General features: G+C 42.3%; 1 protein-coding gene across 1 annotated transcript in view; it reads right to left on the bottom strand.

The window, feature by feature from the left end:
* Positions 1-646: 646 nt before the first annotated feature.
* Positions 647-19366, bottom strand: part of LOC136858487 (G-protein coupled receptor GRL101-like) — an 826319-nt gene continuing 807599 nt past the window's right edge. The window contains exon 26 of the mRNA XM_068225625.1: positions 647-874. Within this exon, the coding sequence (XP_068081726.1) occupies positions 647-874 (228 nt within the window). The remainder of the gene's footprint in view (positions 875-19366) is intronic.

Raw genomic sequence — 19366 nt, 5'->3', positions numbered from 1 at the left:
CCATCTCCCACGACAACTAACATAAATGTACAACGAAATTGGGAAAGTAACACTTGAAAACCTATGGATGGACGGTTGCCTCTGCAATTGGTGTTCATTTGCAACACGTATATCTGAAGATTCGAAACGTAGCACTACAAGCGTGTTCATTCCGTAGTACATCAAGAATGCACTGTAACATGTTCTCAATCAATCAATCAATCAATCAATCAATCAATCAATCAATCAATCAATCAATCAATCAATCAATCAATCAATCAATCAATCAATCAATCAATCAATCAATCAATCAATCAATCAATCAATCAATCAATCAATCAATCAATCAATCAATCAATCAATCAATCAATCAATCAATCAATCAATCAATCAATCAATCAATCAATCAATCAATCAATCAATCAATCAATCAATGTCACCCAGATGGCTGATACCCGATCATGTTTACCTACTGTTTTCTTAAATGATTTAAAAAAACGTGGAAATTCCCTTGATAAATTATTCCATTCCAGAATTCCTCATCCTATAAGTCAATATTTGCCTCAACATGTCCTCTTGAATTCCAACTTCGTGTTCATATTGTGATATTTCCTACTTTTTTTTTTTCTAATTATGTCAGTCCACGCCCTGAACATTTCGCTTTTAGTTAATTTGTAACTTTCCTATACTTGTGTCGAGTTAGGCGCTGCTTACCCGTATAAGGCTTACCCAGTGAGGAGGAGTACGTACGGCGCGGGTCTGTAGTGAGTGACATCTTGAAGGTCCTCAATCCTCGACGGGCAGGAGCAAGAAATGGTGCAGTTGACAACGTGTAGAGGACGGGGTTCACAGCTGCGTTCAGAGGCAGCACGAATACAGCCACCCATGCAAACACCTAAACATACAAGAAATAATTGCATATGGAAACACCACTATATCGGGATTCTTATAGCAAAGTCAACCATATCACTATTAAATTTAAGGATGCAGCATTTCAGTAACTTTTATTGTATAACATCAGTCTAGGATGTGCCTAAATTGGCACTTACCTTATGTTGCAGTGTAAGAAACTTATTTCCTATACAAATAAATTACTGTTTGTATTCCTGCCTTACAATGTTCAATAGACAATGAAGAACAATGCAGCTGGCTAGCACTAAGGTACGAAGAGGCTCTTCGGAGTGAATTCCCACGGACTATATTTCCTTCGATATCAGCTACACTAGTGAAGGAAACAAGGGATGGCCTGAATATAACCTAACACAGACTGAATATTAAGCACTTGATCACTTTTTCTTTATTCGTATTAGAAGTGAATCGGCCTACTACTACTACTACTACTACTACTACAAATAATAATAATAACAACGCCAAGGTGCCGGAATTTTGTCCCGCAAGAGTTCTTTTACGTGCGAGAGTAGATAGACTAGGCCGCCCTGCAGCCAAGTACCGTTATCTCATTAATATTCATAAGGTCAAGGTCATTGACCCCGGAAGTCCCGTTAAGGTCATTGACCATGACGTCATCGATGACGTTATTAGGTCAAAGACCTTTAATGACGTCATCAATGACGTCGTTGAGCCAACACCCTCTAGGTCATTGTGACTTAGAGGTTGTTGGCACAACCCTTGGTCGGGGGAGAGGTGTTGGATGAGTCTAAGCCCTCCTTACCCCTCCCCTAAGACCAGTTTGGTCGACAGTCTGCTTAGAAGCAGACTGCAACGAACTGGACCAAGGACCAAGGGGGATGTTTTCATTCCCCTCCCCGAAGGGGAGGGGCGGGCCACCTAGAAGGTAACGCCTTCTCTCTGGCCAGGAGATTTGGCGGGGTTCGGGGATTTGGACTGGTTTGAAGTGAGAAAGGGGGAGCGTTAGGTTTTAGTGAATTGGGGGAGTTTGACCTCTTGGCTAAGTGTGCAGTCTCTGCTCTTGTGCTTTTTATTAGGTTAAATACAATGGTGTTACAATGGTGATACTTATTTACAATAGATACAATGGTGTTTTACATTTGGATTACAATTTGGTGTTATGCTAGGGGATACAATTTTAGTATATGTGATTTGGGATTAGGTTTGACTGTGGGTATGGTGGGATGGCCATGGTTGGGAGCAGGTGTGAGGTTAGGAGATGAAGAGTGGTAGTACAGTTGTGAAGAGATAGGATGAGGAAGTGGAGGAGATCCAGTGAGGATGTGGGCGGCTGGTAGGGGCTGGAGTGAGGGAGAGGTGGGAGAGCTTGGTGATATGGTGGGATTTGCGTGGGGGGTGGCCGGGGGCGGGGATGCATAGTGGTTGAAGGTTGGCGGGTGGATGGGGGTGGTGAAAAGGAGGGTTCTACACGATGATATTCGCCATAAATTTGTGCTCCGTTGTTGATGAGTTGTTGTACTTCTCGTTCCGATGGTAGTTGCAGGCGGACCATATAGGTAGGGCCCTGGTTGTTTCGGATCCTTATGGCCTTCTTCACTGGGATGCCTGCAGTGCGGAGCTCCTGGATGATGTCTCTTGTAGGGATGTCAGGGTTGATGCCACGCAGTACACAGCTGTGGATGGACATGGGAGATGGTGGCTGCTCGGTCGGCGTTGCTCGGTCGTTGAGGTACTCTTGTTCGGATGGTGTTGCGTGGTCAGCGGTATAGTCCTGCAGGGTTATTTCGGACATTGTTTGCTGTGGACTGGGGGGTTGGTAGATGGGAGGAGGGGGGAGGGTCGATGTCATGACCGGGAAGGAGTGGCAGGGTGTGCTGGTGGTGGTTATGGTTGTGGCATGGGTGCTGGTAGTGGTTATGATGGTTGTGGTAGTGGTTGTGATAGGGAGGGAAAGTGGCATTGGTTTAGTCTTTATTGGAGGCTCGTGGAGGATGGGAATTAGTTCAGGTTTGGCTTGCAGTTGGTCTATGATGTTCTGTGGCGGAGTTATTACTACGTAGTTGTAGTTCCGAAGGTTGACTCCCTGTAGTATTAGGCGGTGCACTTCTTGGTCGGTCCTAACTTGTAGTAAGAGGTGCTCTGAAGGTCTCTTCGTTCGGCCATCTATTACTCGAAAGGATTTTACAGATTGAGCATATTGTGATTTAAGTGCTTGCTGGATTTCAATCTCTGGGATAGAGAGATCTACCCAGGGGAGGAGTACGTAAGGCATGGTATTGGGGAGGCGACTGCCAACTAGGCGTCTGCCTATTTGTGCTTTTTTGAGCTCGGCTGGGCTGCAATTAGAGATGTGGGCCACCCGGCCGAGAAAAAAAGATTGGGATGAGTGATTTGCGCACTACGGAGATCGGAGAGGAGATGAACGCCCGTGCGTGCTCCTTTTATAGACTACGGATGGTAGGGATACGGTGGGGAACGATGTGGAAGAGGGGATGACGATGTGGAGAGGGGAAAGCGCGCTAGTGAAATAAAAAAAACTCGAGGGGAGTGTGCGAACTATTTATTCTGAGGACAATCAGAAAGACGTTACCTTGAGCTATTTTAGCTAACTTCTGGCACATGTTCTGTTAATTTAAATAGATAGGATATATGATAATTAAGATCTAAACTATTTAATTCAGTCCTCTCACATTTTACAAAAACGTCCATATCATCAGTCTTGTTTTCCCTGATAATAAATCGTAACAAGGAGAGAAAATTTAAAGTAGTATCAAATACATTACAGTCGGATTTATAATTCATAAAATATAATTTTTTCTTCTTCATATAATACATGTTCTTGTTTCTTCTACATAATTCTACTAATATACCGACAGCAACTATGTCAATTTTATTTTCAGTTACGACATTAACAAGCAAGCCTCCGTTTTGACAGTAATACGTCAGCGAAGCGGCCATTAGGACGTCTAAAGAGCAAATAGCCAGACTGAACGTGTGTGCTTCCTTTTACGGGTAGAGGCGTGGGAACGATGCCGAGAGGAGAATCGGGTGAGCAGAGAGCAGCACTGAGCTGAGAATTACAACACATCTGATTTATTAATCCAAGAGTTAAACGTGTTATTGGACCCTAGCCATTTCACATACAGTTTATTTCCACGTTTACGCAGAAACTTTTCCACTAGGTAACTATTGGGATACTGTGTTTTTTGAAGTTCTTCAGCATAGAAACCTCCTTTGATGGGCTGTCCTGCAAGATCGCGGAGTACGTATGTAGCTGGATTTGTAAGTTGCACTTTATCAATCTGGAAGATTTCGGTACTCCAGTTTGGAGTGTAACCCTTATCAAAAAAGCGATTTATGTTTGCTAATGCGTACAAAATCATCTGTTTTGAATCGATGACGTTTCGGGTCTGCTATTTTTACTCTACTGTACACAGTCTTGAGCAGGCGGTTGTCACGAACATCGCGAGGTTTCATCTCAGTTGTTCGATGAACGGTGTTATTGTACCGGTCGACAATGTTTTGAAGAATATCTAACCAGCGATAGGAACCACGTGCAGTAAATTCACGCCACATGATGGTCTTAAGCGTTCTGTTGAACCTCTCTACAACACTCGCTTTAAGGTTGCTGTACGTAGAATAATGATGGATGTTAAGCGAATTCAGGTAAGTAGAAAATTCCTTATTATAAAACTCTCTGCCTTGATCTGTCTGAAGAAGACCTGGGTAGCGTCCCACTCGCTTGATAATGGCCTTGAACGCAGCTGTGACAACGCTTGCTGTTTTAGCACGTACAGGCTCTGCAAAGGCAAACTTGGAATACACATCGATGACAGTCAGGAGATATTTGATACCGCTATCACTGGTTGCGTAGGGAATCATTTCTACGAGATCTGATTGCCAAAGATCATCCTTTCCCCATGTGATGACTCGTCTACGACGATAGTGTCGACGGGCTGTCTTGTGCAACTCACGAGCAATCCCTTCTTTTACATGAGAAGATGTTTTCTTCTTCTTCCGCGGAGACATTACACGATAAAGTTAGCACGGCGTAGTTCTTCTTCTATTTCACGAATCTCATCTTCATGTCCCGTATGTCCTGCGCTGCGAGATGCATCGAGCAAGAGCAATCGCTCAACTAACTTGTTAGGATCGTTCCGGTAGGTATAGTCTACACGAGGCATCCACATCTTTGTGCGCAACCCACTAGCCGAAAGGTGACGAATATTTTGCTGGGTTGGGAACAATTTAGAAATAACTTCTCGGTACTTGTAACTCTTGTTAGCATTTACTGCCGCCGAAGAATCGTAATTTCGTCTGTACGCATTTGTCGCTCGTAGGATGGATTTATACTTCTCAAGATCACTGTCTGTATACACCTCAGAATTAGGAATGTAGGAAAAAAGTAGTTCGAGAAGACCTTCACTTAATGCATAACGAACTCTTTTTACAACTATTGTTTTGCTGTCCAGTGTTACTTCAGTGTTGCCAATGTAGAACCGATCATTTTCGTAACGAACGCCATACGTTCGATCCGTTCTTCCCATAAATAATCTCTTAACATACTTGGCTGCGAGTTCACCGTACGTCTCTTTCAGGTAGCTCTTGAACTCTGGTGTAGAGGTAACAGCAGACAAATCAGACTGCCGCGTTGGCGTTTCTGCGAGAACTGTCGTACGTAGAAACTGAGGTGTTTTTGACTTGGCTGTAGTAAACACCTGATCATCTTTCTCTTTTTCTTTTCCTTCTTCTTCTTCTTCTTCTTTAACGGTCTGAGTTCTAACGGGCTGGAGACTCTTCTTTAAAGGTGTTGTCTGCGTTCTAACCGACTGGAGACTCTTCTTTGAAGGTGTCCTAAGTATAGCTTGAAGTGGTTCGGCAATATGTTTTTGCAAGAGTAGATCACTATCTGCACGATAGCGTTTAAGTTCTCGATACTTTTGACGATTATTGTTTCGTGCCCGGATAATCTCCTGCGTTAAATGTCTGCTCATGACGTCGGCAGGGATACAAGTAAACGCTCGCCCTGTGAAGGAGTCAATTAAATAGTGATAAAGTGATCAAACCCCATACGATACCGTCCTTCGTTCCGGGGACGATCTTTATCGATAACAATGAACCCGTGGCGACTGTTATCCCAGCACATAGCACAGATCTTCTTAAAGTCTTGGAAGGTCATGTCAGTATTCACATGATCATCGTAGACGTGACGCATATTACACTCGTCCATTTTGAATAACACTATGAGGTTACTATTATCACGGATAAGCTGCTTCGGTACACGTGAATAGGTCTGACACAAATAAAAGCAGTCAACGTTTTTATGACGCCCCATGCAAAAGTAGGATTGAATTACGTTTTGCTGGTCTGTTATAACATCGTCGAAAATCATGAGAGAATATGGTAGTACTTCATCTGGAGGTATTACATCCTGGTTGGCGGAAAAAGAAAAAATATTGTATACCAATGTCACTTAATCCATCCATAACCTGTTTCAGATATTGATAGAGTGGTTGATAAAGGGACTTCGCGAAGATGTAAATATTCTGGAAGCGTAATCCCTGACGTGAAGTAATGAGTGTGATTAAGAGGTTGCTCTTTCCGCAGCCAGATGGACCCGCTACGATACATCGAATAGAGGAGGGTAATAGTGTACCATGACGATGCAGCTGCACTGATGCACACGGGACTAGTTGTGAGACGACATTCGTAACGGGAAGTGTATCTTTCTGTTTTATAATCTTCATAACGACTGACGGTTGGAGAGGAATGAATCTAGTTAAATACTCACGTAATAGACACACTATTGAGCAGTGCCGCGATGGACGCTTTCGGAAGAACATATTGCTATACGAAAACTGTTGAAGACCCTGTAAATGAAACCGATCCGGCGAATAAGAGGTATGTCGATAGGCAAACAATCCAACGTACTTCGGACGGTCATTATAATATTAATAAAAAGCGTTTAATGAATGTAGAAGATCCGCAACTACCTAGCGACGCGTGTACAAAAAAATATGTTGACTGGTTCCGATTGAAACGAATAAAGGGAAACTATGATGCTCAATCTAAACGTCTAGTCAATGTGGCTAACCCTGTTGATGAACAAGATGTGTGTACAAAAGCTTATGTAGAACAAAAGACTCTATTCCAAAGTAACGATGGACACTATGATGCAAAGAATCGTCGCATAAAAGGTGTGGGAATACCTGCGAATAGTAATGATGCTGCTAATAAAAGCTATGTAGACAGCAATCTTCAGCTGCTTCCACAGTTAGATAGTGAAGGATATGATGTAAAAAGGAAACGCATCATCAACGTGGCCGATCCCGTGAATGATCAAGACGCTTGCACAAAACACTTTGTTTCTCGAGAAATAAGCAAGATTGGGAACCTTAGAGACAAAGCCCTTTATATGAATGCGTTAAGATTAGCGGATGTAGCAGATCCGGTTAGTGCCCAGGATGTGTGCACAAAACATTTTCTTACGAGTGAGATCGATAAAGTGTGTACAATTACGGAAGAAGTAGTTGAAATGACAAAAAGAAGAAGGTTGACTAATGTTGGAGACCCTGTCAATTCCCATGACGTTGCAACGAAACGATTTGTAGATAGCAGATTATCTCTTTACATTAAATCCTTGCCATCTATTTTTCTCGTACAACTAATGAGTAGACAAGTAGAAGATAAGACTGCAAGAAAGTATGTGCTGGCAAGTGGACTTAGCAAATTTATAATGCCGTACGATGGATCTATTCGCATTTTAACATATAAACCGGACGACAAACATCTGATAATTAGGCAGAATGAGGAAGAGTTTTTAAACTTCATCGATGGAGCTGTTAAAGGAGAAGATAAATTTACATTTCTCCTTAAGCTGACAGATGAGGAGGTAAGTGAAGAAAAAACTATTAACGATTTTCCCTTGTACATTATGATGGAATATTCAGCGGTTATTCCTGTAGGCTAACGCTGGAGGAAACAATTTAGATAAATAGATGTATGCTAGAGTGTGTAGCATCAGTTGATAGTGTAGAGTCAACGTGTACAGAGCATAATGGTGAAGCAACGCTTTACGAAGAAGAAGAGAGGAGGACTTCGCGATATTGTGCATGCAGCACGTATCGCCTACCAAGGTGAAAAAAATCAACAAGTAGCGCTAAGAAAAGCTATTCGTGCGGCAAAATCTCGCGTAAGTCCAAAGAGAAAATTACTTTTCCGAAAACGTGCTCGAATTATTCCGGTACCAAAACGAGGAGGATTTCTACCCGCTCTTTTTGCCGGACTCGCCGCTCTAGGCTCACTACTGGGAGGAGCGAGTGCTGTAGCAAGAACAGTAAAAGCCGTTGAAGAGGCTAAACAGCAATTAAAGGAAAGTGAAAGGCATAACAAGACGATGGAAGCAATCGCATTAAGAGGTAAAGGGGTGAACATGCGCCTAGCGCCCTACAAAAAAGGTTTAGGTATTTACATGACACCAAAAAACTAATAAGCGCACTTCCCCGTAGGGCACTAAGCCACGAGGAGGTGGAAAAGTTTGCAAAACGTTTAAAAATACGTTTCTTTCGGGGTGTATTCATGCGTGATGCTCTACCGAAACGTGTGCATAAAAACTAAAGTGGTATCGTCAACCTGGACAAAAGTTCAGGACCAGGAACGCATTATGTAGCCTATGTTAAGCGGGGACATAGAGTGCGCTATTTTGACAGTTATGGAAACCTGCCTCCTCCTGCTGAACTCGTCCGCTATTTTGGGAGCAGTGCAAAGATAGAGTACAACGTGGATCGTTTGCAACGCTTCAACTCCTCTGAATGTGGCCGTCTCTGTCTTAGGTTTCTATATGAAGCCCAGCGCCGACAATAGGACTGTTAATGTACGCGTGATGTCAGGTGCGGCTAGAACATTCACGGTAAGAGGAAAAGGAGCGGAAACAACAGTATACTTTAATCCACCTATTCAACTGGGACGTCCACCCTACGAACTAGGCCTTATTGCATTCGAAGCACACAACAAGATTTACAACGTTTACGAGGGAAAAAATAAATTCTACTATGACGAATATGTGTTAACGTTTCCTCCAGGAACCTACTCCGTAGAAGAAATTAACGACAGAATTCAAGAGGTACTGGTCCGGCAATTAAAAATCGACGATTTTGTTACTAAGAAGCGATACATTGATCTTACGGCGAGCAACTACATCAGTGTAGTATACGATCTTTATTTAAAATTGATTTCGAAACACAGGAAGATTCTATCGGTCCTCTGCTGGGATTTTCTAAGCGAACGCTAGAGGGCGGTACGGTGCACGAGTCGGATCAGCCTATAAAACTGTTAGAAGATCATCACGTGACTGTTTCGTGTAACATCATCACAGACGTCTTTACTAATCATCAGCCGAGTCACACGCTATATCAGTTCATCATTACCGAGCCCGGCGGCTTTACTATTCGAGAGAGACCTAACGTTGTACTCTACCATCCAGTGAGTGTGACGAGTGTCAGCGACATTACACTTCGGCTAGAAAACAGAGCAAACAATCTTATTAACCTCGACCCACAGACGGACGTGGCCTACACACTACATCTGAAGCCATCATGAAAGTAGTGTACAAAACAATGCGACCGTCTACCGATCGTCTCACTTGTGCTCCGCAAGCGCTTACACTCACACGTGTTAACAGAGAGATACTGAAGAAACTAGGATATACGCTACATCATGGAAGATAAGCTAGAAATCGTGGACACAGCGGAGACGCAGGAGGGAGTCGTCAGAGTTGAGTACCATTCATACCAACCCTTCACCTATGGGATCGGTAACAACGACGAAATACGACTAGTAATCAATCAACAAGATGTCTATACACTCCCTTACTTGAGCCACCTCTACATCGAGGGAAAAGTAGTAAAAGCTTCAGATGGAACATCGGCAGGCACATCCAAACTTAACAATAATGCACTCGCTTTCTTGTTTTCGGAAGCGCGTTATGAAGTTAACGGTGTAGAGGTAGATTCTACATAGAATGTTGGTATTACGAGTGCCATGAAAATGTATGCATCGTACGGGAGTGAAGAATGTAAACCATTTAGAACTGGTGCCTGGTGTCCAGGTTCCAACAACGACTGGATGGTGCAAACGGATGGATCATTTACAGGCATGTTGAAATTAAAGAAAATTCTCGGCTTTGCCGAGGATCACAGGAGAATTATGGCGAACGTAAAACAAGAACTTATTCTAGTACGCGACCGTAGCGACTACAATGCACTGAAGGCGGCAGTAACGCCCGAAGATTGTAAGATTTTGCTCAATCGTATACTGTGGCGAGTGCCTCAAGTAACACCTTCCGATCAGATGAAACTTCGTCTACTGAAAATTGTAGAAAATGACACACCACTTCCTATCCATTTTCGCAGTTGGGACCTGCACGAGTATCCAACACTGCCGACAACAGATAGACACAGCTGGGCAGTAAAAACCTCACGATTCACTGAAAAGCCTCTCTACATAATCTTTGGCTTCCAAACTAATAAAAAATTTCAACATGCTGAAGATGCTTCGATATTCGATCACTGTTAACTGAGAAATTTTCGTGCCTATCTTAATAGTATAACGTATCCGTATGAAAACATGGAACTGGACTTTACAAAAAATAAATTCAGCACATTGTACGAGATGTTCTGCAAGTTCCAGTCTTCGTACTATCAGAAGGAAGGATCGCCTCTCTTCACACCAACAGATTTCAAGGATACTGTACCTCTTGTGATCATCGACTGCTCACACCATGAAGAATCGGTAAAAGACTCACCTGTAGACATTCGTCTCGAATTTGAAACGGCTGAAAATATTCCGCCAAATACTACCGCCTATTGTCTTATAATTCACGAGTCTAACGTGACCTATTAACCTCTTTCAAACATGGTAACAAGAATGTAAATAGACGTGCTGTTACATCGAAAACATCAGTCTACGCTATGGAATCTACTTGGGAAGAACAAAGTTTACAGTGTATAGAAAATGTCGACGATTTATTTACACTATACAGGCATCTCGTGAGTAAAGCTATTGCTAGCCACAAGAAGCATGGCTCCTTGTTAAGTATGCCAAGACAATTACTAAACTACTTACCTGCTTCATATGTAACTGAATATGCAGCACACGACGTCGAATATGCCTGGAAGCATCTACCACTCCATCTAAAGCTATCACCTGAGGTTGTTGCCTGTCGCCAATGTCAAAACCACTACAAGAATAGAGGTGATAATCAAACAGACTTTGACGGGCCAACGCCCATGATAAAAAGTTGTGTTTATTGTAATTTAAGTCTATAATCTCGAGAGCATCATGTCTCAGCATACATTTCTCCGCTATCTAGACGCCGTTGGTCAAGCTATAAATGCTTATTTGAATCATCATTCTCTCTTGGCATTATCCGATCACCAGTTGGAGTGTTTACCAGCGGAATACGTAGTGCACTATGCATTCTGTGCTATAGCACCAGCATGGGAACGATTACCCCCTCATCTCAAGTCGTCACCTCAAGTTGTAACCTTCCGCGACTGGAATGGTCCTATAGAGCCATGTTGTTACCCCCTCTGCATGGAAAAACAAGAGGATGTACTAGTAGATCCTGATTTATTTCCTCAAGCTCGCAAAATCATTGGTCGGGCTATTGACAAGTTCTACAAGACCGGAGTACTACGGCAACTAACAGACGATGAACTATTCTGCCTACCTAAAGAGTTTCTCCTGCACCACGCTGCCCGCCAGCTTGGACACAGACTTCCGAAATTTCCGCTCGAAATAGAAGACTATAGCTCCAGAAAATGTTCATTTTGTCAGTGGCGTACAAGTAATGAGGAGGAGGTGGAGGGGGAAGAACTTTAAGTGTTCGCCATAGTCGTGATAGCGATCAGTCGCTAAAGCGGTGTGAACGTGTTGTAACCTGTTTCTATTATGCCGAAGACCTTGATTGTGGACGTGCAGGGTTTTAAGGTAGACGGAAACAAGTTTGTCTACAAGGACGTTGCTATCCTCGATTGTACTAGACTGTGGAGGCCAAAACTAGTTTTCGTTTTAAACAACCATATCCCCTTCACTGGCAAGTAGAGGAAGATCGGAAGCAAACTGCATGGTTAAGACGACATTTGGGTCTGAAGTGGGAAGAAGGGGAGATTCCATACCACTACCTCTCACTGGTTATGAATGCACATCTCTCAGGCGCCGATCTTATCTTCGTAAAAGGCTTGGAGAAAAGTGTTTGGTTACGCGAATTTGTCTCGCCGAGCTGCCAACTCGTAGACCTTTACGAGTTAGGCTGTCCATCACTGTCTACTCTTCTTGGAAAGAAAAAAATAACTGCCTTCTACATGTCTGGAAGCTGTTTGATTGGCTGTGTTGCAATGCATGCCGGGAAGTCGAGAACGTTTGCTGTAAAACAAATAACACTGTTGTAAGTGACGTTAGTGAGGAAGCGAATACTGTGCTGTAATCATGTCTGTTTCATCTCAGTGGAGTGATATTGAAGGACTAGACGCTAATCCCACTGAGCGTGCTATAGTCAAGTTTTTCGCCTGCAAGAAGAAACTCAATAGTTTTACGACAGAAGAGTTGAAAGCGTTACCGAAAGCGTTTATTCTCTACGTGGCGGCAAATGCGGTAAAATAAATCTGGCAAGACGTTCCCAGGGAGTGGACTCAAGACCCCGTGCTTTCGGAACTCCAACCGTGCAGTCAATTTGAGCATCACAACGAAGTGTCCATTGCAAGGATACCTTCCGTTAAACAGTGTCGTACCTGTCAACTCATAAAACTCTACCACAGAGGCAATAAAAGCTCGTGTAAGGACTTTTTCTCTTCCCATCATGGGTGTGACGTCGAGAAGAAAGAAGGGTGCAGTAGCATCAAGACGAAAGAAGAGGACGACGATGAAAATGCTCTCTGGTCGTGGGCTCATCGATAAAGTGATTGACAATCTACCTTTTGAAATGCACATTCCAGCCTATCAGTTCTGCGGCCCTGGAACCAATCTCAGCATTCGCTTAGCTCGAGGGGATAGAGGCATTAATCCATTAGACTCATTTTGCAAGGAGCACGATCTCGCCTATCGTCAGAGTAAACTGGAAAATAATCCTGAACTCCGCCGAATAGCTGATAAAATTCTGTTGAAGAAAGCTCTGCAACGTGTCACGGCACCAGACGCTTCCGTAGGAGAAAAACTAGCTGCTCAGGTTGTGGCAGGTGCAATGAAATCAAAACTGTTTTTAAGTGGTAGTGGAATGCAAGGACGAAAGGTGTGGAGGTGAAGGGTACAGTGAGGAGAAGAATGTAAATGTAACAGTGCTTTGTAAGGTGTAACACACACGTGTAGAAATAAATTTCTTATTTTAAAAAAGATTATTTCCTCCTCCTCTATTTCTTCCATAAATCTCAATTCTTCTAACTCCTCCAACAATTCAAGGTCCTCCTCCTCCTCCTCCTCCTCCTCCTTCTCCTCCTCCACCACCACCACCTCCTCCTCCATCATTGGCCTGTAAAACAATTTAGTATTAGTATTTAAATTTTCTGTTGACCTAACTACATTCAGAGCTGTCTGTAGAAGTTCTCGGGTAGGACTATAACGTGAGAAATAAGCTTCCAGAACCTCTATGTCTCTATAACATTATCTAGACCGCTCAAAAAACGGCCTCTCTAGTAAGCTACTACTTTTTGAGTTCGATTTAAGGCCACAACCGCTTCTTTTTCAGAAACGTTGAGATAGTGCCCCCATCTCGACGTCTCCAGAAAAAGAAACAGTAACATTAAGCAGACTCTGCTACATTGAGCTCTCTGGTTAGCTGCTAGAAGCCGTAAGTACTTGCCCAACTTTGTAGGGTTGAAAACCTGTCCCGCCTCCACTTTGTCTAGTGACCGGGATTTAAACTACAGATTCTAGTATTACGCTGCCGCCTGGGCCACGGAGGCTCTGAGGCAAATTGTATTTCAAGAGTTGATAGCTCAGGTCAATCTGCAGAAAGGATTTTGCTACAAAATGTCTTCTTGCTAAACCCAAAGAGAGTATATACCCAAGCATAAATAAAAGTTGGCGTGGTCTGTTGTGCTGTATAGGTATAGAAACGTTAGACACACATGTGAAGCAAAAGGTAAGAGATCTGCTCCTCCTCCCCAGTTGTATCCCCGACTTAAAGCCTGTTGCACTCCTCTAGAGAGTGTTGGAGGAAAACCAGAGTATGCGGAGAAAAACCTGTCCCGCCTCCGCTTTGTTTGGGATTTGAATTACCTGCTCCTCCTCCCTAGTTGTATCCCTGACGAAGCCTGTTACACTCATCTGACAGAGAGTGTTCAGGGAAAAATCTCTCCCGTCTCGGCTTTGTCCGAGATTTGAGCTACGAGACCTAGGCTACCTGAGCCACGGAGAGACCGGGTCAAGAATAGAATGAATGAAGCCAGGCGAAGAGTGTCGGCTCGGCTGCCTGGGGCACAGAGTACTCCAGGCGCCACACGTCTCGGGTTCAATTCTCATCTCAGCCATAACATTTAAGAGGACTTGAACGAAGTCCATTTAACTGGTTTAAGAATTTCGTTACATCCACTTTCGTCTGTTCAAAGGTGAGGTCTCATCTGAGGAAATACTATCTTATTTTTAGCTACAGCTCGGAAGGGCCTTGGTAACCGCTGCTCAGCTCGGACACCTGAAGATTACGAGGTGTCGGGCGCGACTACGATTCTCTAGACTAAAACATTCCTACCCGCAAATAGAACTAGGAACTGTTTATTGAACCAGCCCAAAAAATCCGTAAGATATATTAGTCTAAGTAAAAGTTTGGTGTCTTAAATTGTTACTCACTGGTTTCGATTCCTGGGTCGTAACCATTTTTTATGACTCTATGCTAGTGAGAGCCATAAATATTTTATGAGCCAAATTATTTCATTCAAATGCTTTCAGGAGACCATACTTGTACCGAGCACATCTTGTTCTTTCCCATACATAGCCGCTTCTCTGCACATCTCGTCTTTGTCCACAGGCAATGATAAAATACGAAGTTACAACATAGTCTAGAGCTTTAAGAACCCTTACAAACGAGCAGAGAAAAACCTGCTCTGTCTCCGCTGTGTCCGGGAATGAAACCACGGAATCTCATGACAAGAGGTCGAGCAACCTGCTGACTGAGTTACGAAACCTCGGAGGTAAATAGTATTTCCTACCGCGAAGATGAGGTGAAAAATAAATCTGTCTCGCTTCGGCTTTGTCCAGCTGAGCGGAATTTAAACCACGGAACCCTGTAGCAAGAGGCCATGCGCATTACTGCCTGAGCTACGGAGACTCTGACCGGGATTTCAACCACGGAAGCCCACAACAAGGAGCCGAGTGCGCTGTCCGCCTGAGTCGCGGAAGCTCTGAGGTAAATAGTTCTTTAAATTACATAAGCTGAGTGGAATACGGACCAGCTCTTAAAACTAAGTAAAAGTTTCCTGACCTAAGCCTTAACGCTGATTTATTCAACTAAGAAGGTGAATGTGTCATGTCTCCTGGAGTATGTGCAATTAGGATGATATTGTTGCTAAAGTGTGGTATCATAAATTATCGCTGTCAGGTTTAGGAGTGTGTTCGGTTCTCCGCACGTAAAAAAATTTGCGTAATTATGTTAGGCGAGAGTTAATTGTAGACCATAACGTTTTTACGAGCCGAGCATTAGTTGGCCAAATTATTTCATTCTCTCTCTCGTATATTTACCATCTTCTGTCCAGTACAATTCTAAAATACCTTTCAACAAACCAAGCTTGCATTCGAGAGATGGTAAGTTCGAATCCTACTATCAGCAGAAGCGCTCTAACATGTTTCTACTAGACATGTAACCCAGTTAAAATTCCCGGCCTCACAGAATTCGAAGCCAGAGTCTTCTCTACCGAAAGTTAGCGGGCTGACATAGCTCATCCATATGCAAATTACTCTTCATTGCTTGAGACTCAGCAGACGGATGTGTGTTGGACATAAATAAGGCTGTGCTATTCGTAAGTCTTGCTCACGCAACATCCTACTAAATCTGTCGACATGAGGCTGTACTACTGGACTGGAACAGGATCGAACCCGCTATGTTCGGTTAGAAGACCAGTAATTCAACCGTGTGAGCTACTCGATCCCAATAAGTTACAACACACTAGTAACGTTAGAATAAAGAGCTTTAAGCACACTTACAAGAGTAGGGGGTCTTCTCTACCCCACAGCATCCTTTCAACGAGCCGAATCAGCTGCTCTACCTCCTCAGCTGTCAGCCTATGTGCAAAAGTACTATATAAGTGCTTATTTTAATTTGTTTCTAATAAGTAATGCCATGATAGCTACCTTACCATCCTCGGAAGAGATTACACCGTTCCATGACGATTTGCTTCTGATTGACTTGCACCCTGACTTGTACGTCTTATATATGCATTATTTAGGTCAGTAAAAGATGACCACACCCAATTGTCGTACTATTAATACGGGCTAAAGATTTGACCGGGAATCAGTGTGCATCTACTATTCCTGCAGTGTACATCTACTTTTCTGGTGAGTATATTTTGACTTAGAGCATATTTCTTGTGAAATATTGCTCAGCATTTATTGTTTTACGTTTCTACTCCTAGATTTCTAAACAATGGACCCTGTCTCTGCAGTAAACAGCATCTGCCTATCTGCCGGTCCGGAGACGCGACGGCTTCAAGATTTAGCAGTAAATACTCCCTATCGAGTGACAAACATAGAAAAAATTGAGACAAAATATGGTTCCTGAGTACTGTGCACGCTTGAAGATTTTGTAGTTTTCCTTCCTAATCGTTTCAATGCGATACCGGAAACTACACTTTCAGCACTGCTAGAAAGACAATTATACTTGAAATATATGGGCATTTCAAACAAGCGATGCCTGGTAGAGTTTGTCGAAGGCAACTTACTTTGAGTGAAAAAAAATTGTGTCCCCTCTATAGTATTTATTAATGGTTTAAGGTCTATCTTAAGAATAAAGTGTGCATTGTATGTCTAATTATGGTGCAAGATCTTTCTTGTTGAACGTGATCTTCATAGGTAAGACTTTACTCTCTTGAGAATTGTGTTCCAACGATTGTTAATAAACTCAAGGTTTTCCTTCACTGTCTTCAGAATAAACTGTACATTGTATGTCTAAGTACTATATGGTCCACGATATTTCTTGTTGAAAGTGATTTTTCTGGCTAAGACTTTACTGTCTTGAGAATTGTGTGTATATTTTTAAAGTATGGCTCAAGATATTTCTTGGCAAGATGCCGCTCAATGTTTCCAGAGTAGAGTATGTTCTGGAAAAATTCACAATAGTTCTAAAATTCTATATCCTGATTTATTTCTCGAGTCATGTTTCCCTATTTTTAAAAGTAAAATTCTTCAGTGTTTGCACCAACATGTATTACTTAAGGTAGATACAGAATTACTTTGTACTTTTGTGATTTTAAAAGAAGGTCAAGAAATTACAGACGATATACATTTGGTCACGAAAATGCAAGCACTGTCTCGTAGTGACAATTTATATGACTGGTATCAAACTAATGTTGTACAAAAACTTTTAACGAGATTTGTTGAATTTCAAGAACGGGATAGTGGGAAATCACTTGAAATGATTTCGCACCTACAGGTAAATGTTTGTCGTTTCGATCCTATAAATTCTGGATCTAAGCATGTAACACTTCCTACAGAGATACAGAATCGTCGTGCAGTTATCAATGTCGAAAATAATGATGACTACTGCTTTATCTGGGCGTTAGCAGCAGCCCTCCATCCGGCTCAACATCATGTTACTAGACCTTCTCATTATCAGAGAAAATTTTTTGAATTGATGTGCTCTCTCAATTTAAGTGATACAGATTTTCCACTTGATCTTTGTAACCTGAAACGATTTGAACGGCAAAATCCTCTGTATTCTGTAAATGTAGATGGCGTGGAAAACACTAAAATTGTAGGACCTCTGTATATTACTAAAGTAAAGAAACAAAATCACATTAACTTGCTCTACATTTCTGGTGAGTCTTGCAACCATTACTGCTTCATCAAAGATCTGTCTAGGCTAGTTAGCTCACAGCTCAGTCGTCATAAACATCGGGTGTATACCTGTGACCGTTGCTTACAATATTTCCCTAGTCAGACAAAATTGAATTGTCATTACACCGACTGTTCAACACAACCTGCTGTAAAAATTGTCTTCCCTGAAGGTGAAAATAGTATTATGAAATTTCGAAATTTTCATCGGCAGGACCCTCTGCCTTTCACTGTGTACGCTGATTTTGAATGTTTTACAGTTCCCATTGACACATGCGAGCCGAGTAACTTGAAACCATACACTCAAGAAACTCAACGGCATATACCGTATAGTTGTGCATTTAATGTCGTATGCTCCTATAATTCCACATTATCTTATTTTAAATCGTATCGTGGCGAAGAGTGTACAGCTTGGTTCTTAAAGGAGCTAGACGTTCTAGCCGACCGTCTAGGTGAACTTTTAAACGAGCCAGTTCCACTTCAAATGTCAGATGAAGATATTCTACATTTTAACACATCTACCATCTGTCACATTTGTCAAAAAGCTTTTTCACCCACAGATATCAAGGTACGAGATCACAATCATTTTACAGGTCAGTTTCGAGGTGCTGCTCATCAATCCTGTAACTTGGGTTTCAAAAACGTAAACTATATTAGCTGCTTTTTCCACAACCTTTCTGGCTACGACTCTCATTATCTGGTTCAGGAATTTGCAAAACTAGGTAAATGTAAATTTTCGCTAATTGCTCAAAACCACGAGAAGTTCATTGCTTTCGCAAAATGGAGGGGTAATGTGTGCATTCGATTTTTGGATTCATTCCGGTTTATGCCATTTTCGTTAGATGAACTAGTTACGGGTCTTCTTCCTCAAGATCTGCATTTTATTCGTCAACACTTTCCAGATAGTGAACATTTTAGATTATCTATTCGGAAAGGAGTCCTGCCGTACGATTATCTACATGACTGGTCACGTTTGAATGAGACTGCATTACCGCCAAAAGAAATGTTTTTCAATAAATTAAAAAATTGTCACATTTCTGACGAAGACTACTCACATGCTCAGCAAGTCTGGAACGCGTTTGGAGTAAATACTTTAGGTGAATATTCAGACCTCTATTTAAAGATTGACACACTCTTACTTACTGACACGTTTGAAAAATTTCGAAAACTGTGTCAAAATATCTATCGGTTGGACCCCGTACACTACTACACGTCTGCTGGCCTTACTTGGGACGCGATGTTACTATACACCCAAATTGAACTGCAATTGCTCACCGACATTGACATGCTATTATTTTTCGAACGCGGTATACGAGGTGGTTTTGTCACACTCGTGCAAAAACATGCAAAGGCTAATAATCCCTACATGAGTGCATTTAAACCGCATCGACCCACATCTTATTTGGCATATTTTGACTGCAATAACTTATACGGCTATGCCATGGAAAAATCACTTCCTTATAGAAACTTTCGCTGGTTGACG

The sequence above is a fragment of the Anabrus simplex genome, chromosome 1 (genome assembly GCF_040414725.1).
Source record: "Anabrus simplex isolate iqAnaSimp1 chromosome 1, ASM4041472v1, whole genome shotgun sequence".
NCBI classification, from domain to species: Eukaryota; Metazoa; Arthropoda; class Insecta; order Orthoptera; family Tettigoniidae; genus Anabrus; species Anabrus simplex.
This window is presented reverse-complemented; position numbering and strand designations above follow the sequence as displayed.